The sequence below is a fragment of the Urtica dioica genome, chromosome 4 (assembly GCF_054948205.1).
Source record: "Urtica dioica subsp. dioica isolate 48M chromosome 4, U.dioica_male_clone48M_v1_H2, whole genome shotgun sequence".
NCBI lineage: Eukaryota > Viridiplantae > Streptophyta > Magnoliopsida > Rosales > Urticaceae > Urtica > Urtica dioica.
The window spans coordinates 19941759-19965018 of NC_142759.1; the positions used below are offsets into that span (position 1 = coordinate 19941759).

General features: G+C 35.8%; 3 protein-coding genes and 1 long non-coding RNA gene across 4 annotated transcripts; all 4 read left to right on the forward strand.

Annotated features, from left to right (window-relative positions):
- The first annotated feature begins 754 nt into the window (after window positions 1-754).
- Window positions 755-1294, forward strand: LOC149401078 (uncharacterized). Its single transcript, XM_089610596.1, has one exon. The coding sequence runs from the start codon at window positions 755-757 to the stop codon at window positions 1292-1294; it is 540 nt and encodes a 179-aa protein (XP_089466722.1).
- A 665-nt stretch (window positions 1295-1959) lies between these two features.
- Window positions 1960-4728, forward strand: LOC149401079 (Protein kinase superfamily protein). The gene is made up of 7 exons (XM_089613458.1): window positions 1960-2205; window positions 2615-2722; window positions 2820-2935; window positions 3013-3223; window positions 3324-3567; window positions 3696-3846; window positions 4140-4728. Exons 2-7 carry the CDS (start codon window positions 2650-2652, stop codon window positions 4485-4487), a joined length of 1143 nt encoding a protein of 380 aa, XP_089469584.1. The 5' UTR covers window positions 1960-2205; window positions 2615-2649; the 3' UTR covers window positions 4488-4728.
- Window positions 4729-7484: 2756 nt separating this feature from the next.
- LOC149401080 (uncharacterized) lies at window positions 7485-9158 on the forward strand. The gene has a single exon (XM_089612445.1). It carries the CDS (start codon window positions 7654-7656, stop codon window positions 8815-8817), a length of 1164 nt encoding a protein of 387 aa, XP_089468571.1. The 5' UTR covers window positions 7485-7653; the 3' UTR covers window positions 8818-9158.
- Window positions 9159-21249: 12091 nt separating this feature from the next.
- Window positions 21250-22681, forward strand: LOC149401081 (uncharacterized). Its single transcript, XR_016296734.1, has 2 exons — window positions 21250-21504; window positions 22446-22681. It is a non-coding gene; the product is annotated as an uncharacterized LOC149401081 (long non-coding RNA).
- The last annotated feature ends 579 nt before the right edge of the window (window positions 22682-23260 follow it).

Genomic DNA, 23260 nt, shown 5'->3' on the forward strand with positions numbered 1-23260 from the left:
TAGAGCTTTCGGGAAGCCGTGGACACCGAGAGCGAGAGCTTTTTTCCTTACGTCTCAAGAACCAGATGATTATTACCCGTGGAGAGTGGCGGACTTCATGTCTACGGGGGGCTGGAATCGCGAGGTAGTGGAAACTTATCTCTCCCCGTACGACGCGGAGGCTGTTCTGAGCATTCCGGTGAGCGAGACGGGCAGCGTTGATCGGCCTGTTTGGCACTACAAGGAAAATGGACTTTATTCTGTTAGGTCCGGGTATCGTCTCGCGAGAATGGGAGCTTCGACTGGTCCTTCGTGTTCCAGCGAGGTGGAGGCTGTTTGGTGGCGAAAACTCTGGTCTCTCTCGATTCCCCCGAAGATCAAACACCTCGTGTGGCGCTGCTGGTTTGAGGCCACTCCTACCTTCGGAAACCTGAGAAAAAAGGGCGTGAAATGCCTGCCTTTCTGCGGGTTTTGTGGCACCCTGCCGGAAGACTCGTTGCACGCCATCTGGGAATGCGACCGTGCGCAGGCGATCTGGCGGAGTTCTCTTCTTCTGCGATGGGTAGAAAAGTCTGGCCCGATGTCGTTCAAAGAGGCGTGTCTCCGAGCGGCCTCATGCCTATCCACTTCGAACTTGGAATTGTTTTGTGGTCTTATCTGGGCTTCCTGGTCCGACCGAAATTTGAGGCTTTTTTAGTACACTGAGAAAGCTCCAGAGGCTTAGGTCAGCGATGTGGCGTGTTGGCTGGATAGCTTCAAGGACTACGCTAGGAAGATGGAGCTGAGACTTGAAGGGGGCCCGAAACGCCCGTCGATTTGGGTCCGGCCGATTGCAGGTGAGCTGAAGCTCAATGTGGATGCGGCGTGGGAAGAGCGTACGCGCCGTGGAGCTGCGGGTGGAGTAATCCGAGACTACAATGGCGAGGTGATGGGGGTTATGGCAATTAACCTGGTCGGCGTGGATTCAGCCTTGACCGCGGAGTGTCTGGCCATTCGGGAAGGGCTACGTTTTGCGACGGAGAGGGGCTGGCGTTTAGCGGCCGTGGAGACCGATTGCCTGCGCGCCACGCAGTTGATTGCTAGAAGGCATACTTCGGGGCGCCAAGGCCCGATCATCACCAACATTCTGATGGAGTTGAACGCTCTTGGAGGCCCTGCTCGCTGTCTTTGGGTCCCTAGGAAATGTGACGAAGCTGCGAACTTTATTGCTACTTATTTTTTTAATTCGCCTGCGTGCGATAGTTGGTTTTTGTCCTGCCCTGCGTGGCTCCTTCCCTCTATCGCTGCTGATATTAAGGCCTCCAGGCTGGTTTAATGACAGTTCGTTTCTTCTCTAAAAAAAAAAAAAAAAAAATAACAATTGGAGCTTCAAGCAACAAATATAAAACCAAAATAAACCAGGCAAAAGAAGAAGCCAAAACAAACAAGACGTTACAACACCTACCGGAATAGGAAGCCTAGCTCAGCCAAGTCTTAACGGCCACCACACCTTTTTTAGTGGACACTTGAGAAAATATTGAGATAGTTGAACTCTCAACTTGCCAATCAGTGTTCTTTTGGAGCCGTGTGAATGAGAGCAAGTGACTCAAAAAAACATTTTCATCTTTCATAAAAAGGAAAGAAAAAAAAAAGAATTAATAATGTGAACATAAAGTTGTTGGTCAATGACAATATTCAATGTAATAGAAAGCCAAAAATAATAGGGGTTGAACGAACCAAAAATAAAAACAACCATACGGGCTCACTTAACTTCATGTAATAAATAATTGAAGTTAGTTAGTTGCAATATTATAGTAATTAACGAGAATTCCAGGGACCGATGATTCGAAATTATGATACTTTGAACTCGAACGTTGACCTAGACTTTTCAAGGAAGTGATGAGGAAGGAAACGAAAATTAAGACTTATTTCTCGTCCAAACTCCAAACAAATTCATGTCCACTCCATTCTAGACTTTACCCACGTTTTATAATTATATAATTAAGCCGTGCATTACCTTACCCAGCCCTGGCACGCCATATTCAAAGGCAAGTGGAGAGGGAGAGAGAAGAAAAATAATTTTTTTTTTTTTTTTTTGAAAGAAAAGAAGAAGAAAAATAAATTACGCGGTCTCATATACCACTTCTCGTCAATTCACAAATATATATGAATCATAGAATCTATCCCTAAATAAATCCTCAAACTCTCTCTGAGCCGCCTTCCCCTTTCGGTTTTTTAAATTCTCAGGTGATCATCTCATCTTTTCATTTGATTTTGTTTTGTTGTTTGTTACTTCAGTTTAGCGAATTTATGGATATGGATTGGGTGGTTTTTATTAATTTCCAACTTTAATATTCGATGATCTATACAGAGATTTAGAGCTTAGAATATTTAATATATAACATAACTGATTTTAAGTCCGCTTCTATATTTGTTCATAGATATCTATCCAAATATAGAATTTCCTAGATAAGCAGGAAATCGGTTAGCCTATTTGTTTTTGTTTGTGTCTATGGCTTCTTTATTCGGATTTGAACACTTCAATATCTCCAAACTCATTAACCAAGTTACGATCTTCATCAACCTTGTAGATTTTTTTTTCTTTTTTTTTTTGGAAGGCATATGTGTTAACATTGGTTTCTACTTTCTGTCGCAGGTCTGTGAAGAATTAGTTGACTCGTTGATTCAGCGATGACTTGCTTTTCGCATTTATTCGGGAGGAAACCAGAATTTGCGAGAAAATATGGCTTCGATGTCGATGATGGTAAGTTCAACAGAGAGTTGAGAGTCTTCTGTTCTGGGCTCGGACTTTGTTTAGCTATGCGTTTGAGAATTTACCATTTGCTCCTTCATGTCAACAGAAGTGTCTGGGATCAATGATGTAAAGCTCTATTCTTACAAAGAGCTGAGACACGCCACCGACGATTTCAGCCCTGCCAACAAAATCGGGGAAGGTGGTTTTGGTTCTGTATACAAGGTACTACTTTTTTTTTTTTAATTTTATTTAATAGCAATGTTTTGTTAGCTAACATCTCTTTGTTGTCGATCTTCAAGGGTCGCCTCAAGGATGGGAAACTCGCCGCTATAAAAGTCCTGTCAGCCGAGTCGAGGCAAGGAGTGAAAGAGTTCTTGACAGAGATCGAAGTGATCTCGAAGATAGAGCACGAGAACTTAGTCGAACTCTACGGATGTTGTGTCGAAGGAAATCAGAGGACTTTGGTGTACAACTACCTCGAGAATAACAGTCTCGCAGAAACACTTTTAGGTATTAGAAAAAAAAAAAGCATGGTTTTGTTGTGTGTGTATATATATATTTAAATATATGAGCTGTGTTATTCATTCTCAAGCATTGTTTCGTTCTCTAGGTGGAGGCCATAACAATGGTGACATCGAGTTTGGTTGGCGAACGAGGTTTAAGTTGTGCATGGGTGTCGCGAGAGGCCTTGCTTTCCTTCACGAGGAAGTACGGCCTTACATCGTTCACAGGGACATCAAAGCCAGCAATATCTTGCTCGATCGAGACCTCACGCCCAAGATCTCCGACTTTGGTCTAGCGAAGCTCATCCCGTCGCACATGACTCACGTCAGTACACGCGTCGCAGGAACTATGTAAGCTCTGAGAAAACCTGCATATTTCATGACTAGCAAAATGAACATCCCAATTAAACTGACGACTACATTCAAATTACAGTAATGCCCCTAGTTTCGTTACTAAAAGTTTTGTTGTGTTATTGAAGAGGATATCTGGCGCCGGAGTATGCGATAAGAGGCCAATTGACTCGGAAAGCAGATATCTACAGTTTCGGAGTGTTGCTCGTCGAAATAGTCAGCGGAAGATGCAACACAAACACAAGACTACCCGTCGGAGAACAATACATTCTTGAAAGGGTACGCTTTTCCTTACTTATATCTGAACTGGCCTTTTCAGATTAATTTTAGTCTATTTGGAATCTATTCTTTTTTTTTTCACGGGGTGTATCATGATATACGTTTCCATAATTCCCATAAAGTTTGCTCGCTATGCAGACATATTAGGGGCATCACCTCGAATCTAGATCATTTGCCCACTTCTGTGTCTCTACTTGGGTGCTTTTCCAATCGATTTTTTTTTTTTTTGTGCGTGTATATTAGGGATTTGATTTGGTAAAATCTCATCAGATTGGTTTTGGTATGCAATGCAGACATGGGATTTATACGAAAGAAAAGAGCTGGTGGCGCTGGTAGACTCGGGTCTGAACGGCGACTTTGACGCGGAAGAGGCGGTCCGGATCCTGAAAGTGGGTCTCCTGTGCACGCAGGACTCTCCGAAGCTGAGGCCGTCGATGACGGCGGTGGTGAAGATGCTGAGCGGCGAGACCGAAGTGTACGACAAGAGGATCACAAAGCCCGGCTTGATCAGCGACTTCATGGACCTCAAAGTCAGACCCTCCTACAGCAGTGCTCAACCTTCTTCCTCCGATAACTCCACCACCGACGCCACTCTCAGCACCTTCAATTCCACCGCCCGCACGACGACAACCTCTCTTTAATGGTTTCGTCACCGACCGCCATTGTATTTGTGCATATAATTGAACAGAACAGAGCACAGTATGAGTTTCTCTCTTTCTTTCTCATCTATATTTTTTTAGGGGTTTGTTCACTTGCTCTGTGCTGCGTTGATGTATGGTTAGAAGATTTTTGCCAGAGGTGTTGTTTGTAAATGGAACGGCCTTGGTAAGTCTCTGAATGTATTTATGTTGTGGTACATCTTGTAATTGGTTATAAAGTGGAGAGGGTTTTTTTTAATTTTATGTTTTGGGTCCTTTTTGTAGTTGATGTTTAGACATGTATGAGCGGGCGGCCGTGAAACTGAATCGCCAGTTTATTTTTATTTTTATTTTTTATTTGAAGTATGAGGAAATAATACTTTGCACATATTGGAACTGTCACAAAAAGGTTAATTTTGAACTTGTTACAAATTAATTAGTAATTAGTAACTTTTCACAAACTAAGGATGCTCAAATTTAGTTAATGTTTTAAGCCCTGAGATATAGTTGTAATTTTTTTTTATGAGAGAGCTGGAGGCTTTCTATTAGATATCGGGCATTTTTGTAATTGGTAATTGAACACTGATATACATGATGAAAATCATTCTGGTTGGTAATTAGGTGGGGATTATTTTATTTTTTGTTGTTGTCCTTTTTGTAGCTGATATGAGCGTCGCTGTGAAATTGAATCTTAAGTTTATTTGTTTTTTATGTTTGACGTAAAGGGAAATAATACTTTGCAGTTTGCACACACTAAACTATCACAAGAATTTTTTTTTTTTTTATCTTACTACAAATTAATTAATAATGTTTTGAAATCTAAGAATGCTCAAATTTAGCTAATTGTTTCAATCATAATATATATATATATATATATATATATATATATATATATATATATATATAATATTGGGATTATACATGATATTCTCTTATATATATGAGAGAATATAAATGGATGATAGCACATTGTATTGTATGTAAGCTTCCCATGAATTAAAAGTAGTCCATACTAAATTTTGAATAACTTAATGATTCTTTCATAATAACTTCAAGGTTAATGGATGAATCAAAATGCTCGAGGAGTTGCGGCCGTGGAGAAAGACGTACAAGTACATACTCCCAAAATTTCCACAAATAAACTAGAAAGAAGGTGACTTATTCATCTCTTTTACAAAAGGCATTCAAGTTGCTTTAACTACCACAAGATGTCAACATAAAAACAAATATAAAAAGAAAAAAACCAACACCATCCCTCTGCGAATCACCTCCACTGTGTCAATCCACACATCTTTTCACATCCACAGAAGAACTGAGATTTTTTCTGGACGAGCTTGAAAGTGAGGCCTTCCCTAATGAAAGCGAGCTCCATCACCGAGATCCAGCTAGAGTCGGTGTTGATCAACAATAAGGAAAACATCGATATTGCTTATCGTCAACCTGAAAAAGAAACACCCATAACAAAAATCGTACAATCAATCACAAGGAGAATGATCGCACTCTTGAACATTTGGAATTACAGATTGTCCATATTCCATAAAAGAAATTCCCAACTTTTTATGGGATAGACGACTTCATTCCAATTTTTTATGGATTTTTTTAAATTATTTTCCATACAAAGTTGGGTTGGAATATGGATATCCCATGTTCCATATTTAAAAAAAAATATATTTTAAATGTTATACTAAGGGATTTATTTGAAATTTTTATGTAATTACGGGACAATTTGAAAAAGACGACAAAAAAATAAAAAGATCAAATAAAAAAGATTCAACGGTTATAAAAGGGCAAAAAATTATGATCGTTAGATATACAACAGCTATAAATCACATGGCCCAGAATTTTCCAAAAAATAAAAATAAAAAGTAAATTTATCATGGAAAGTTGGACATCCAATTTAATATGGGGTCCAACCAATTTATTCACTTTTAAAGGTTGACCATCCAACTTCTACATATTAATTTATTTGTAATATGGAAATTCCAAATTTCAGGGAAAAAAAAGTAGACGTCAGACCGTTCAATTTTCGTTGTCCCGTCCAATTTTTCTTGTCTAAATGCGCAGGACTGACCATGAGTCATCCTCATAATAGAGGAAAAGACTAGATAAGTCAAAGAGAGAGATGAAGAGAATTGGAAGGGTAGAGAGGGACGGGAAATAGAAGCGAAATGATGCTCCCCAAAACGGAGCAGCAAAACAAACGACGACGATGACCACTGAGGGAGTTCTAAGCCAAAGAGAAATAATGTTAATATATAGGTTTAAAATGTAAATATTGTTGATATATATGTTTAAAATGTAAATAATGTTTAAAATACATTTATGTTTCTTAATATATGTATTTATGATTGATTGTCGTATTTTCAATTTTGTTGCTTTTTAAATGTGATTAGTTAGTGTGTGTGTGTATTATAATGTGTGGCATTATGTATTGGATGTGTGTCGCGTTTATATTTTGGGCCCAATTTCTTTTCCCCTTTCCCTTTCCCTTTCCCTTTCCCTTTCCCTTTACAAACCAAGTACAAAGTTACAAACCTATAATTGAAAGTGGATCAACGCAAATACTTTTGCCTACTCGATAACAAGAGCAATGTCGTCTCTCGGGTTTTGTATATTGACTCTCAAATTACTTTTTTTCATTGTGTACATATATAAAGAATAAATAAATACCTTTTATAAGCAAAAATGACAACATAATATATTATGATGTGTAGGCTTTTGAAGGTATTATAAAGATATACGCATAGGCTTTAGGCCGGTAACAGGACAAGTATTTCTGTGTAACGTGGAAAATAGTTGTGCGTAACAAAGCCATGTGTTATAAAATAAGAAAATATTTGTCACGGGGTTAAATAGGGAACGTAACGAGAAGGAACACTAGAACTTCTTTTTCCTTTGTTTTCTTATACAACTTAATTTTTGGGAGGGAAAAGAAAAGATAAGATATTAATATATATAATATCCATCAAGATTCGCTTATTTAATATACTTTCTATATATGGCCGTACCCGTACCCTTTGTTTTGCATTTGACAACATCACAATTCCATTTCTCTTTCTCTTCTTCTTCTTCTTCTTCTTCGCCAAAACCCTAACAACACTTCAATCTCAGTACTCTCTCTCACACACAGCATCACATTTCGATCTCCGATGTGAGTGACCTCTCTCTGATGGCCTCCGCTTGCGTTAACAACATTGGAGTTTCCACGGCCACCGCCGCCACGTCATCATACTCTTCCTATGGCTGGTTCAGCCCCAGGCTCTCATTCAGCCGCGATGCCGACGGAGGTAAACCATCATCGGCTCCTTCTCCGGCAGATCTGCCGGAAAACTCGCCGGATCCGGCAGATTTCGAGTTCCTCCTTGTCGATCACCCTGCTTCCGCAATGCTCCCTGCTGACGAGCTCTTCTCCGGCGGGAAGCTCGTTCCGCTCCACCTCTCCCCGCTCAAGCCTGACGATGCTTCAGCATCGCCGGAGAAATCGATAGCCGCCGTGAAATCTCGCCGGAGATCCGACGCTTCCGTCTCCGGAAACGATCCGTACTTGTTCTCTCCGAAGGCTCCGAGGTGTTCTAGCCGGTGGAGAGAGCTTTTAGGCTTGAAGAAGCTCTATAACACCTCGAACCATAACCCTGGCTCCAAGATCGGCGAGAGTCACAAAACGACGACGTCGATTAGCTCTTCTTCTTCTTCGTCGTCGTCAAAGTCTATCAAGAACTTCCTTCACCGAAGCTCGAAGTCGTACTCAGACTCTTCGTCTCTGGTCCTGCCATTGCTGACCTCCAAGGACTCATCCTCCTCAGACGGCTTCGAATCTCTCTCTATCTCCTCATCCCGGCTCTCTCTCTCCTCCTCTTCCTCCTCTGGCCACGACCACGACGACATGCCGCGCCACTCCCTCGACTTTCCAGACAAGCCACCGGCGATCGCACTCCGCCGGAACCCTAACAGAACAGCAAATCCTCGACCGCCGGCGGAAGGAGCGGCAGTCCGATCCGGACGGAGTCCAGTGCGGCGGAGAGCGGCGGTTTCTGCGGCGGCGAGCAGAGGAGTTTCCGTGGACAGTCCGAGGATGAACTCGTCCGGGAAGATCGTGTTCCAGAGCTTGGAAAGAAGCTCGAGTAGTCCGAGCAGCTTCTGCAATGGCGGACCGAGGTACAAGCATCACCGTCCGATGGAGCGATCTTACTCCGGCGGAGTTAGGGTTGTTACTCCGGTGCTGAACGTTCCGGTCTGTTCTCTCCGAGTCGGATTCGGACAGCTCTTCGCTGCGCCGCAGAAGAGATCCGATCTCACCAGCAGAACCAAGTCCACCACCACTCGAACAACTTGAAAAAGAGAAAAACAATAATCATTTTAATTTTTAATTATCACTTTATTAGATTTTGATGATATGTAAATACGCAGCGTTTTAGTGCATTAGCATAAGAAAGCCTAACTTCTCTAATTGCTCGTTCCTTGTTACTTGTTAGAGTGAAATCGCGTCATTTTTTTTATTGTTTCTCTCGCCGGCGACCAGGAATGAACAAAGCGTAGACGGCACGTGAGAATCACGCGCGTATAGGTCAGTGGGGCCAAGTTGATGCCTACCTTGGCGCGTGTTCGAGCTTATCTAATCTGTCACTATCTATGTATGTTTCTTTATGCGAATCATATTTTATTTTATTTTTTTAATTTTGTTTCTGGAAAAAAGGTTTTGATTTGTTGCTTTGTGGGAAGTTTTGGGAAATGACGCCACAATATCAAACAGAACAGAACCCGCCAGCTATGCTTTTTATTATTTTATAATTATATTAAAAAAATGAGGGTTAAATGGAAGGATGGTGGTGGACCACGTGGGTCTATTTTGTCGTTTGCTCTAACTAGACAATGCAAAGCAAAAGCAAAGGCAAGTGTTTTGGGATAATAAATTATAATAACACTGAAATTACGTGGCAATTAAATTAGTTTAGTCGTAATATCACACTTATCTTGAGAGATTTTGGATTCAAATGTCATGAATAGTAGAAATGAATATTTCTTTAAAATTTATTCTAAAATGATGTAATATCACATTTACATTTGCATTGTTAATATATCATTTATTATTCTTGATCAATAACACTACTTCTAAAAAAAACACACTGAAATTATGTACTTTTCAAATTTTCGCTCTGTCAAGAAAATAATGTACTTGTATATACGTTGTTGTAGTACTCAAACCAAATGAATGCTCATTTATTGTCCTAATAATAATACTAATACTGTTGTTTATGGATTAGCCCACCGCGCGACTTTTCTTTTAATGCCACATCACGTGACAAACTTTATTTATCATTTTTACTATTTTGTTACACAGCCTGTGTAATATTATTAAATGAATACAAAATATTGGAGCGTTACGGTTGGAGAATCTTGTGTAGAGAGAGAAGTCATTCATTTCATTCATTCATATTTCGTCGAGTTTCATTCATGTCTAATCGTTTGTCATTTCGTGTTTGTGCGAAAGACAAAAACGAGCCTAGCAATAATAAAATAAAAGAATTTGCTTTTAATTTGTTAGTTGGATTGGACTATGGGGTTTTACTCTTCCCATGATTTTGTGATTTTTTTTGTTGAATTTGAATTGAATCAATCAAGTTAGGTTTGACCTGGTCTTTTCTTCTTGGGGACCCAAAATCAATTTTTTTTCTTCTTTTTATATTTTTATGGGTAGAGTGGTTGTGAATGATATGGGTCTCATGATATTTTTCTTCTTCTTGAGTCTCATGGACATGATATGGGTGAGTATCAGTTTATGTGTGTGCATAATTGATTGTTATCACACTGCCATTTTCAGGTCACACCCATATCTCACTTTTGCACTAAATATATCGATATTTTTGGAACATATCATATCATATCATATTGTGTATATTATTTATTAGGGTATATAATGTTAGTATAATAATAGTTGGAGAATAGATCTAGTAATTAGTTATGAATAAATAGTAAAGTTAGAAGTGGGAGTGAGAAGAGAGGGGAAAGAAGGCGTAGGAGACAAATAAGCCGAAAAGGAAAAAAGAGAAATTAATTGAAAAAGAAAGCCTGTCGACCGTTGCAGCAGGGGACCTAATAAACATTGACAAAAAAGGAATAGTAAAATAAATAAATAGACTGATGAAAAGGGGTTAAAAAGAGAAAAATGATTAAATTAAAAAGAAGGAAAAGGAAATCAGAGAGAGAACGTGGTTTTACACACTGTGGGATCTCTGAATAGATTCTGCAACTCTCTCTCTCTCTACATAATATTACGAATCAAAATATTTAAACAATTCTGCTCTCACCAGAACTATCATTCATCTTGAATCAATCAAACACAAATGCAAACTCAAAATATGGTCTCTCCTCAATACATACAGTGGATGATATGGAGATTTTGATTGTTGACAACAAAACTTTGTTACAACAATAATAACAACTAACCATCTCCGATGGTGATGCATTTTGCATCAAGATTTAGAGATTTCACTCCAATCATGATGTATAATTTGATGCATTCTCTATATTTACATCTTATTTCAATAGTGGTGATCCAAATATAGATCACCACTATTCATAGATGTATAACCTTTTTTTAATACCAAAACTTTTAATAATTTTAATAATTCTATTATTGACCCTATTTTTGAATTTGTAGTTATAATTTTATCCCTGATATATATATTTTAATAAAACTGTTTAAATTATAAATATATATTCTAAAATACTTCAATTTAAATACAACTCATACATTAACAAAAAATACTACAATTAACTCACAATACTACGTAGACAATTAAAATAAATATAACAAAGGCATTAAAAAAAAAAAAACTAATACAATCAAACCACAAATACACTACATAGACAAATTTTTTTTTTTTTTTGAAGAAACTACACAGACAATTTAAACCACACATTTTTCATTACGTAAGGCACCGATAGATATTTGTGGGAACAATATTCAATTTCTTAAATGTAATATTTTGGTTTATGTATTTTGTTTAATATTCAATTAAATCGAATATACAAATTTGGTGATATGAAAAGAAATAATTATTTTGGGCAAATTTGTTAAATATAAAAGTATTATAGGTTTAAAACTGTAATTTTAAGAAAATTCAAGTGGGAAAGAATATACCCATAATATTCTTTAAAGAGATGTAAAATAGAGATGGGTTGGAGTGAAAAACACTGTTCACTGATGCAAAGATGCATTTTAGATCAAAATTTTGCATCATGATTGGAGATGCTCTAATAGGGATATGAGGGTTAAGTTAACCAAAAAAAAAAAAAAGGATGTGAGGGTAATGTTGATAGGTGACATGTTCAACATGATGAGCACGAGTGAATGAAATTATCCCTTCTATTTTTTCGTTGATTCTCCATTACTATTTTTTTTACTCTAACATTTACCTAACGATTCGGTTTGATATTAATATGGATACATGGGCACGTTAAATATTTGTTGAACTGGTTTTATTAAATTTGGGTGTCGAAACCGTAGGGGTCAGTATTTTAGGTTCCAACTGCTCAAAGGACACCCACTATGTATCATGTTCCGATGGCGTTAAAATAATTAGTTTCGATTTTGTAAGCGGACAAAACATGACGGTACAATTTAGAAAAAAAAAATTATGAGTGTAACGTTCTCTATTTTTTCAGTTCACTGCAAAAATATCAAGTTTGCCGTGGAAAATAAGTATTATTAAAATATTACTTATTTATTTATTTCAAATCGAAAAATTTAGTTTAAATCAAGACTAAAAAAAGCGTTTGACCAAAATCAGAATGGCGATCGAACACCCACGATCACTTTTTACATAAATAACAAATGTATTCAATCTTTTTTTGTTATGCTATGTGATTTCAGTCCTTACTTTATGGCAAGGATTGACATGTCGAAAAAATCGGACGGGAATTAGAGTTTTGAGGAGTCCCGACACCAGTTCGTATAAAATCGTGTCTTTTCCTAGGAATTGTGGTAAGTCGGGTGGAAAGTGGTCCGGTTCCCGGTTCATGAAACCCGACTTGATTCAATGATTTTTTTTCTTCCAAAAACCATGGTATTTAAACGAAAATCGGGACCAAAAGTTAAAAAGAATTACGGATTCTAGGGTTTGCTTCTCGGTGGGGCTGAGAACAATATTAACTGTTTACCGTCAAATTACGTGGAATCCTTCAACTTTCTAACAACCTGATATCGAATCATTGCTGTGTAAGGGTCTGGATTTCAACAACATTTGTGGGTTTAAAGAAAGTATGTGTTTTTTTTTATGAGTTTCTTGTTGGTTTTTGATGTTTAAGTTCGATTTCTTAATGTAACATGATTATTTCCATTAATCTGAGTTTGTATCCAAATTTTCTTTGGTTTTTTTTGTTAAGGCCCCAAATTTTAGAGTTGTTGATGAGTGTTCTTGTGGATATTTGACGTTAAAGTCTAATTTTTTAGTTTGTAATATAACTATTGTCACTAATCTGAGTTTGTATCAATTTTTTTTTAAATTTATTTGTAATATCCAAAAATTTTTGTAGTTTTTGATGAGTGCTCTTGTTGGTTTTTTTATGTTTAGGTTTAATTTATTGATTTGTAACATGTTTATTTCCATTTATATGAGTTTATATATAAAAAAAAAATTCTAATTTCTTTGTTAAATTCGAATGTAATATATTTTTTAATAAATGATATGTTGTTAACTTTTTATTATAGTGATGGTATTTTGTTTAATGTTGATTTATAGATTGTTATAATATTGACTTGAGTGTTCTGTTAATTGCTACGTTAATTTGTAAATTTGTAGATTTGAAGAATGGTGCCCCTGTCCAGTAAGGATGTATTGTATGCTCGTTCCTAGAAAAGCCAATGTGCACTCTTGTAATTTCTACGGTCATTATTTGAGGCGGCGTCATCACCAGAGTGAAAAATCAACCGTCAAATTTGGACTCTCGGAAAAACGTGATGATGTGTGATAAAGTCCCTCTTGAGGTAATGGTGGAGATGCAAGTTTTACTCATTGGTAACATTTAAAACAAGAAGCATAAGCATACCTCGGAATCAACGATTCACAATACTTTGAATAAAACCGTTTACAATGACGATTCAGACGATGATAGTGATTATGAAGCCAAACTGCGAGCAGTGATCAAGAGGTCACGACAAAAGCGGTTCGGACAGAATGAGAGGCTCGGATGCAATCGGGTCTTGGCAGTAGTTCAGTAACAAAATCTCTACTTGTATCTCCGTCATTATATAAATCTTCCGGTGCGAGGCAACAAAAAGTTGATTGTGACTGCTTAAGATGTGTAACTCGTCTTTTATGATTTCTTTTCCCCCTTAGAGCTCTTTGCTCATACATTTAGTACGTCCATGTGTCCATTCGAAATATTTATGCTCGTAACATTGCTTAAATTGTAATTAAACTATATATTTAGATTGTTATGTTTATATATATATATATATATATATTATTAGAATATATAAATCATCTTGTTATAAAAGCCTTGCGAGTGAGCTTGTGAGGCTAACTGATTCAAGCTGATCATTTCATTGATAACATGTACTTTATATAATTCTCATCTCTACATAGGATATGAGCCATCTTTAATGCATTTTTTTTTCCGTCTCAATTTTATATCCGTGCATTAACAAATAGAATTTTTTTTATTATTTTTTATTTTTATTTTTATTTTTTTATTTTTATCTCCAATTCATCTCTATTTACGTCTTCTTCAAAAAAATTATAATTATATTTTTTTCCACTTTAGTTTTAACTCATTACTATTCTTATATTTTACAAATTTGCCAAACATTTTTTTTTTTATATATTACAGTAACACAAATTAATACATATAAAATTAGAAACATATAATACACACAAAATATAAAATTATAATTATAATTTTAATTTGGAGTAATATTTATAATTTTTACAATCATTAAGTTCTAAAAAAAAGGGATCCATTAGGAAAATAGCCAATTTAAACGTTTGATATTGCTAAATAGTCAACGTTAGGTAAATAACCATTTTCATGTATTTACAGACGTAAATCTTAGATAAATAGACACCCCCGTATAATAGGCCACGTCATTATTTACGGCTATTTACCTAAGATTTACCAAATGTTGGCTATTTAGGAATGTCAAACGTTTAAATTGGCTATTTTCCTAATTTTCTGAAGAAAAAATTATATATCATAAATAGTATATCTTCGAATTTGAAGAACATTTATTCATTTTATCTTCAAATGAAGCTCACACATAGTTCAATTGAGAGGTTCTGACTTCGAGCTACATGGGCTGCATAAATGAATGTTTCTTTATAGGTGGATGATTTATGCTCTTTTAACTTAATATTCATGTACTAAATCATGTAATATTGGTCAATATTGTAACTTGTGTTTGCAGTGTTAATTTAACATGTAATTGTGATTAATATGCCACATCTAAAAAAAATGAAAAAATGAAGATGGTTTATCTCTAAAGTAAAGATGTGTTAGAGGTGGTCTAACATTATACTCATTATTATAAAAATATTATCAATTGTTTGGTAATATTACATCAGTACACCCAAAAGATAATAAATGGAATTTCTGAATTTGATATAATATCTGGGTCCGGGGGTTTGAGAAGAGAAAGGAAAAAGAGATCTTTCGAAATTTGTCGTTTTCTTGGTCAAACGTCAAACTTGAGGCTTTGTAGAATATTATATATTATAAAAAAAATAAAACAGTGAGAGAAAGAGAAACATGTGAAACTGGGTTTGGGGTCACATCATCGTATCTGCCATCTGCCTTTGCTTGCCTGCCTGTCTCTCTTCCCTGTTTTTTTTTAATTGTTTAATTTTTTATTTTCTTATTATGTCTCTATTCTCTATTATTATAAATTTATCATCCATTATTATTGTATTATTGTAATGTTCTTTAGGATAATATTTCCCACTATTGGATGCTTTTATCAGGTACTTTCACTAATATATTTGTAGCTGCTAATAATTGTTTTCCAATTGTCGATTTGTCATGCAAATTAATTTAATTCCATCCATGCTATATTACTATAAAACTAACACTAAAGTGTACGTTACAGGCAAATTAAAAAGGTTCGGTAAATTCTATGACTTTTAAAGTGAGTGATATGCACGATTAAAAGCTTGAGAGTGTCGATGAATAATATTCTCTCTTTTCGCAACTTTTTTTATTTTGATAAAAGGTACAATATTTTATTGTCAAATACTCAACTATGGTCGATGCACAAAATTATATAGTATAGTATTGTTAAATGAATGAAATCAAGATATACTCTACTCTTACTTATCCTTGTCTTCGGGACTTTATGATCTCTTTTGTCTATAAACATAATTAAAGCCGTTCAATCCAGGTAAATCATATCCAAATGAAGCTGCCTAGAACTACTGCTATGAAAGTAAGGGAAAAAGAAATATCCATCTATTTTATTTAACTGCGAAAGTTAATTGATTACATATATCTCATTCAGTAATAAATTCGAATATTACACATTTTATGACGTAAAACTAAATTTGCAATCATAGGGTGGTTTAACTTTAGGGCAGTGTAGCAAAATAGTCAAAATGAAACTATAAAATTTATTTTTAGCCTACGTTTCACAACTTTAGGGAAATAGCCAACATTTTTATGCGGCAATAATTAAGTCTGATTTGTCCTTATTTATTAACAAATTCGTCATTTTCTCTCTCTAGTTTTTTTTTTTCTTCATAAAAACTTCAAAAAACCATATCTATCTCATATGAACTCGAAATTAAGTGATTCCAAACCTATTGATTCGTGACGCCGAGATCTTCAAAAATAGATCCATTGTGTTTGATGAAAAATCATGTTTAATACCATAGATGTAGAAAAATCACGTTACTACCTTAAATATGGAAATAACTGAATTTTTTTAAAATTATCGACATAAATATAATTTTTCATCAAACACAATAGGTCTATTTTTTAAGATCTCGACGCCACGAATTTGTAGGATCTGAAATCACTCAATTTCGAGTTCATATGAGAAAGATACGAATTTTTGAAGTTTTGATGCAAAAAAAAATTATTTGAAAAAAAATAGGAGAGATAAAGTGACGAATTTTAGTAATAGGCTCAAGCGGCTATATAGCCAAATAGAACTTAAGCTTTTGCAAAATAGCCATAGTTTGTCAACTATAAGCAAACTAGCCAAAGTAAGATTAATCTAGGTTGGATTAAATTTAATTCCGCGAACTATAAAGACATAATGTAAGCTTTATGAATGCCGGATTAAAATTAATCGAGGCAAGATTAAAAGTCGTAGTACTCTCAATTGGCTAATTTGCTATACCTAATGAAACTATGACTATTTTGCAAAAGTCATAGTTTAAATTGACTATTTCATACCATTTTTCCTTATTAATAAATAAAATGGCAAATCAGACCTTAATTATTGCCACATAAGCCATTTGGCTATATCCCTAAAAATTGTCAAATATAGGCTAGATCCAAAATCACATGTTTAAAGTGGCCTAATTAGTTACAAATCTCTTAATTTTATGGACATTGTCATTGAAGAAACTACATTTAGTATTGATTATTGAACTTCAATATAAGATACCCTGACTAAATTAAAGTGATAAGAATCTTTTTATGTTGCTCATTTACTCTTTTATGTGTTGTGTAGCTTGGACTTCTTGATCATGTTATGAACTTCACACTTCACACGTCACTATCGTAACTAAAGAATTGGGCTTGAGTCAAACTATAGCACCTGTTAATATTTCATTTTTCCAGTTTAAACTTGAGATTATTCATAAACTATGATATCTATTATCTACAATACTTTTGGACCAAAATCTAGTATGTCAAAATTAATAAAAAAAAAGTATGACTTCCTTATATTTATTGGTACAAGACTACCCTCAATAAAATATTTTTTCTTTTATATTTCGTTTGTCTAGTTTATTTACATGATTGTCAATAATTTACATGATTTATTGACATTGTCGACATTACGATTTGAAACTATTCCTAAACTATGACCTCCACACTAGTTTAAGACCAAAATCCAATACATCTAATTTAATATTAAACTATGACTACCTTGCATTTTTTGTACAAAATACCATCAATAAAACATTTTTCTTTTTATTTTCGTTTTATTTACTCTCTCTCTCTCTCTCTCTCTCTCTCTCTCTCTCTCTCTCTCTCTCTCTCTCTCTCTCTCTCTTCAGTGACTTCATGCTCAAGAACGATTCTTAGAATTCTGAAAAGTCTGTAAATTTTTTTGAAAACATGGGAAATCATTGAAAATTCAAAAAATTAGAAAAATAGCCAACTTAAACGTTTGATATTGCTAAATAGCCAAGGTTTTGTAAATATTAAGTAAATAGCCATAAATGATGACGTGGCTTAATATGACAGTGGCTATTTACTCGATATTTACGTTTGTAAATATATAAAAATGGCTATTTACTTACTATTTACCAAACCTTGGCTATTTAGCAATTCTCAACGTTTAAATTGGCTATTTTGCTAAATTACCCTTGAAAATTTATCGACATCGTTGTCTTTTTCTTAACATCGATATCAATAAATCTTCAAACGATTATGGGAAAATCCTATGAATATTTATTGACATTGGTGTAAAAAAAAGACACAAATGTCAATAAATCTTTAAACGAATTCGAAGATTTTTCTTTTTCCCAGTTTTTTCAGATTTAAAAAAAAAATCCTGGTAAGCTTTCTCTTCGTCGCGTAGGGTTAGCGACCTTAGGGTTTCTGATAACGTGGGTTAGTTTTTTTTTGTTTTGTTTTTTTTTTTGAAGAGAAATAAGATGAAAAAACAAAGAAAAATGATAAAGGGTAGACACATAATTTCACTAAAAGTGTCGTCATAGTTTTGGATTAAATTATACATATTGGATTTTGGTCCTAAATTAGTGTGGAGGTCATAGTTTAGGAATAATCCCTTACGATTTTTATTTTTGGAAACTTGGAAAAAAATAATTCAAGCAAACTAAACGAAAATCAACAACTACACATCCGAAATCAATCTCGTTTCGTGCCTCTCTCCGTTTTACTTTAAGGTTTGGGTTTTGGTGTTTCTTTGTGATTTTGGGTGGAGAAGATTAGAAGAAGAAGAAGAAGAAGAAGAAGAAGAAGAAGAAATCATGACAGAGAAGAATAGGAATTGACGTGGAGGCGAAGAGAAAGAGAGAGAAAGAATAGGAATCTTCAAACGATTCTGGAAAATTCTTTGAAGATTTATTGACATCGATGTGAATAAATTTTATGGATGTCAATAAATCTTCAAAGAATTTGGTCTGTTGAAAATTTATTGACATGCATAAAATTTATTGACAACGATGTCAATAAATCTTCAAAAGCTTTTTCAGAATCGTTTGAAGATTTATTGACATTCATGTCAGTAAAAAGATAAAATGTCAATAAAATTCAAAAGAACTTAAGAAAATTTTCAAACTATTATTTTTATTTTTATTTTTATTTTTTTTTCTTTTCTTTTCAGATTTCATGTTTTTTTTGTTTAACTTTACATACCAAACGAAAAATGATCTCTAACTTTATTTTTGCAACCATTAAGTAAATAACAAAATTAAATAAAAAAAAAGATATTTCATTAAGAGTTTTTTGTAACAACACATATATGAAAATCATACTTTTGAATTAATTTTGACTTAATTTATTATTCGAGACGAATTCGATAAATGTTTTATTTATTCCGAGATTTTTCATTACCTTAAAATATTTTAAATTAATTCGATAAACTTTTATGTCCATAATTCACTCAAGAATTTAATTGTAACAACGGAAGCTCGTTTATCAAACTTGAATTTACAAGTCGAGTGATTCAAAAGTTATACTTTACATTTACAACCACTGCAACAAAAAATAATATGGGAGTTCAAAGAACCTAAAGCTCCCGCAGGAACTAAAAAACGCAAACGAGACGATGAAACATGACCCAAACGAAAATGCCACAAATAAACGTCAGACGACAAACGACTCAAACGAAAAGAAGATAAATCTACACTAGAGGCAGCCACCTCCGATACTTTGAGTTCATCCAAGACATAGAGTCCCCCCTGTTTACGACCTATCTCAATCACCATTTGAGATCGCGGATATTGAACACAATAAGTGGAAGAAGAAAACGTGACTAAAAAACCGGAATCACACAATTGACTAACATACACAAGATTCATAGCAAGACTATGGATATAATAGACATCAGGAAGCAAAATATGAGATGTCACAACAGTCTCAACATCCTCTAACGGCATAAGGGTGCCATCAACAGTCATAATGGGAAGAGATAAATGACGAGACAATGACACAAAAGATGAAAAGTGAGAGGGCATATGGTTGGAGGCACCTGAAACAAGTATTCACAAGGAGGATGGTATACCTGGGACTGATGATGAGGACAAAAGTTTTGAGGAAGAGGCGAACATGGCATGAGATTGCGAGGCAAGGAACTGTTGGAACTGCTCAAACATGTACAGATCTACAAATTGTCGGCAGCAACATCGTAGGCGAACTAAGGTGCCAATGGAGGCATTGGACGGGGTGCCCACGGAGTCGTCGGACGAGGTGCCCACGGAACCTTCGGGCATTGTTGAGGCTAGGGTGGGCGTTGTTAGTGGGGTGGTCGTTGTTGGTGCTGCGTTTTGTCTCTGCTTAAAAAGAGTGGACACACAGTCTTTCAACGTCCCTTCTGCTTACAAAAGGCATAGTTATCCGGAGGGATTGTCATCAATGACTTTGGCGCACTACCACCGGACGAACGATATGGGGCAGCAAGGACATCATGCTTTGAGGGTGTTGGAATCTCATTGTCAATTTTAGACTTGAGACGAACCTTTTCCGCCAGTAGCTCGTTGACCACAGAACATAAGGAAAAAGACCGCAGTGAAGAATCGCACTTACACAATCCCTCAAAGTTGTCACAAAGTGCCATCATAAACTGAACTAATCACTACTCTTCGCACCGAGAGATGTAAGCCACCACTACCCTAAACTCAGCCGACTCGGTCAATGGCAACTGATCCCACAACGGGGACATGACAGAATAGAAATCCTGAATACTCATACCATTCTGCCGAAGTGCACGAATATCCATCTCCAATTGATACTACTTGGCAAAATTAGACTGAGTATAAAGTCTCTCCAGATGTTCCCAGACCTCTGTCACAGTCTCTACTTCGCCAATAAGCACCGATCGAGTGGGTAACAGAATTGTTAATCGACGTGATAATCTTCGCATTATCAACCTTCCAAACATCCACTGAAGTCGCATAATCAACGACCTTCTCATCAGAGGGCTTGGACCGCACACCGGTTACGTAACTCCACATAGACTTTTCATGCAGAAAACTTCTCATAACATAACTCCATTATGAGTAATTATTTCCATCCAATTGAACACTAATCGTCTGAAGGAAATCATCTCTACGATCCGTCATATTAAAAACATCAATCAAAACACTCCAAAAACGAAACTCAAACAAACAGAGAGAAACCTTCACATCAAAATCCAAAATCGCAATCACCAACGCATCCAAACAGCACCAAGTCAAAGGACTGAATAATCATCCAACCAATTACAACATCCACAAATCAAGAAAAGAGACGAAAATACCGACTGTACGAGCGAAAAATGTAGCCTGGCTCGCCAAAAAATTCATGGATGGAGAAGATGGCTCTGATACCATGAAAATTTAGGGATTAAGAGAGAAATAAGAAGAGTTTGAAAAACGAAAAAAAAAAAAAAAACAACAAAACAACACAACGACAACAGCAACAACCCAGCCGCCATTATCAATCTTCTTGTTTCGTCCTCGTCTTCTTCCTTCGCTCTTTTTCTTCTTCACCTGCGCTCGGCCGACAGCTCAAGCCACTGAGCTCCGACTGAGAAAGACGACCACCGCGGGCCGCCGTGGACACCGGACCGAGGATAATCGCTGGAAACAGAGAGAATGAGCACCAGAGAGCACTAATTTCACCAAATTAGGTAAGAAATTGCTTTTTCGCCAAATTTGGAATCCGAAATTAGGGTTCCTTGTTCAAGGATTGGGGCTTTCAATTTCTCACTTTAATTTGTGAAATTGAGGTGTTTTTGGACTATTGTTATACTCGAATTATGTTGACTTGTGCTCGGAATTATAAATTGGAATTGATTTATGAGTTTTGCTGCTTTAATTCCGAAAATGGCTTGTTCTTAGTCTGATTTTTTTTGGCCGAATTTGATCTGATGTCTTTTGAATTGTGAATGTGAGTTAGGGCTCGGATTTGTGTTTGAGAGTGATTCCTCAAAGTTGTTTTTTATTTGGACGAATTTGGTGTTTGAAATTGTTTTGGCCGTGTGTTTGGAAGTTGGATTTTTGAGATTCTTCGGCAAGGCTCGTGTGATGATTTGGTGCAGAATTATTGCTGTTATTGTTGTTGTTGTTGATGATCTGAGATCGTTAGGTTAAGTTGTGGTGTAGTTCAGTGATGATTCGATTGTTTGAAAGTTTTTTCTCGTTGATGTTTCGGGCCGAGGCTGTTTTTCTGTGTATGTTGGTTATGAGATTTGATTTATGAAATGTTGGATCTGTTGATTTAATTATGATCTGTTTGGATGAAACTTGATTTGGGGTTGTTATGTTTCGGGTTGATTTCAGCTGGATTTTGAGTCGAATCACTCGTTTGTTTGAAACTCGGCCCGAACAGAGGTGAACATTGAGTCTGAGATAATGAATTACGTTACGTTCGTCTTGATTTGAGAATTGGTTTGATTTGGTTGTTTCGTTTTCGGTTTGATTTGAAAATTGTTAGTTGTTTGAGATTGGTTCGTCGTTTAGGTCGGGAATCTCTCGGATCTCGAAGTGAGACCGAGAATTTGAATGTTAGGATTCGAATTTGAATTTGGATTGTGAAATTGACTCGATGCTCGTTTTCTGAATTTCACAGTTATTCACAGATCGAGTCGGGACGAGCAAGAGCCGGCGCAATCAAAAGCCTCGAAACCGAAAAATAAAGACTTCAGTAAAGAGTCGATCTCGGTCTAACTCGTGAGTTTAATCGTTTTGTAGTGTTTAGAACTCTTAAGTTAGATCATCGATCTAATTTTTGGATTTATTTTAAATTATTGTGCATTATTTATTTTAAAAACGTTCGGAAATTTAATTTCAATTATTATTTTGGAATTTTCAGTTTGTATGATTTCGGATTAATTATTTATTTGAGACTCGTTAAAAATAATTGTTGGATTTTGTTTCGTACTATTTCTTCGGTACGAAAGCATACGGGTCTTAAATAAGATTAATTTCCGACAGATCGGGAAAGTTATAAATTAAATTCTCGAACCCCGAACCGACTCGCAACGAATCCCGACAACGAACCTTAATCTCTTCAACATTTTCGAATCGAATAACTAAGGAAGTTTCAACTTCGGATTCTAGTTCTCTCGACGTTTCAGGATGTGCCAAGAGTCTCGAGAAGCGCGTGAATCGAGACAACTCCTCAAGTCAACGAGTTTGCCGACGAGCTATTCCGGGTAAGTGCGGAGACCTAAGTCAACTACTTACCAAGGGAATAACCCTGTTTACGTGCGTTTTACGTGTTAGTAAACAAGAATAAGTGAAAGCCTTAAAAACAAAATAATCTCAAAGATTAAGGATTCAACCGCTTTTCTTGAAAACTTAGTTCGGGTTTGCCCGATAAGTTCAAACATAGATTTGTGAGACCCAGCCTCTGATACGTGATATAATTATCCCTTAAGTTCT

What these genes read in the sequence shown, in the direction of transcription:
- LOC149401078 (XM_089610596.1), top strand. Translation starts at nt 755, where the DNA reads ATGGAGCTGAGACTTGAAGGGGGCCCGAAACGCCCGTCGATTTGGGTC.
- LOC149401079 (XM_089613458.1), top strand. Translation starts at nt 2,650, where the DNA reads ATGACTTGCTTTTCGCATTTATTCGGGAGGAAACCAGAATTTGCGAGA. An exon ending in TGGCTTCGATGTCGATGATG is followed by an intron (nt 2,723 to 2,819) that starts GTAAGTTCAACA and finishes TCATGTCAACAG; the next exon opens with AAGTGTCTGGGATCAATGAT. An exon ending in GTTTTGGTTCTGTATACAAG is followed by an intron (nt 2,936 to 3,012) that starts GTACTACTTTTT and finishes TCGATCTTCAAG; the next exon opens with GGTCGCCTCAAGGATGGGAA.
- LOC149401080 (XM_089612445.1), top strand. Translation starts at nt 7,654, where the DNA reads ATGGCCTCCGCTTGCGTTAACAACATTGGAGTTTCCACGGCCACCGCC.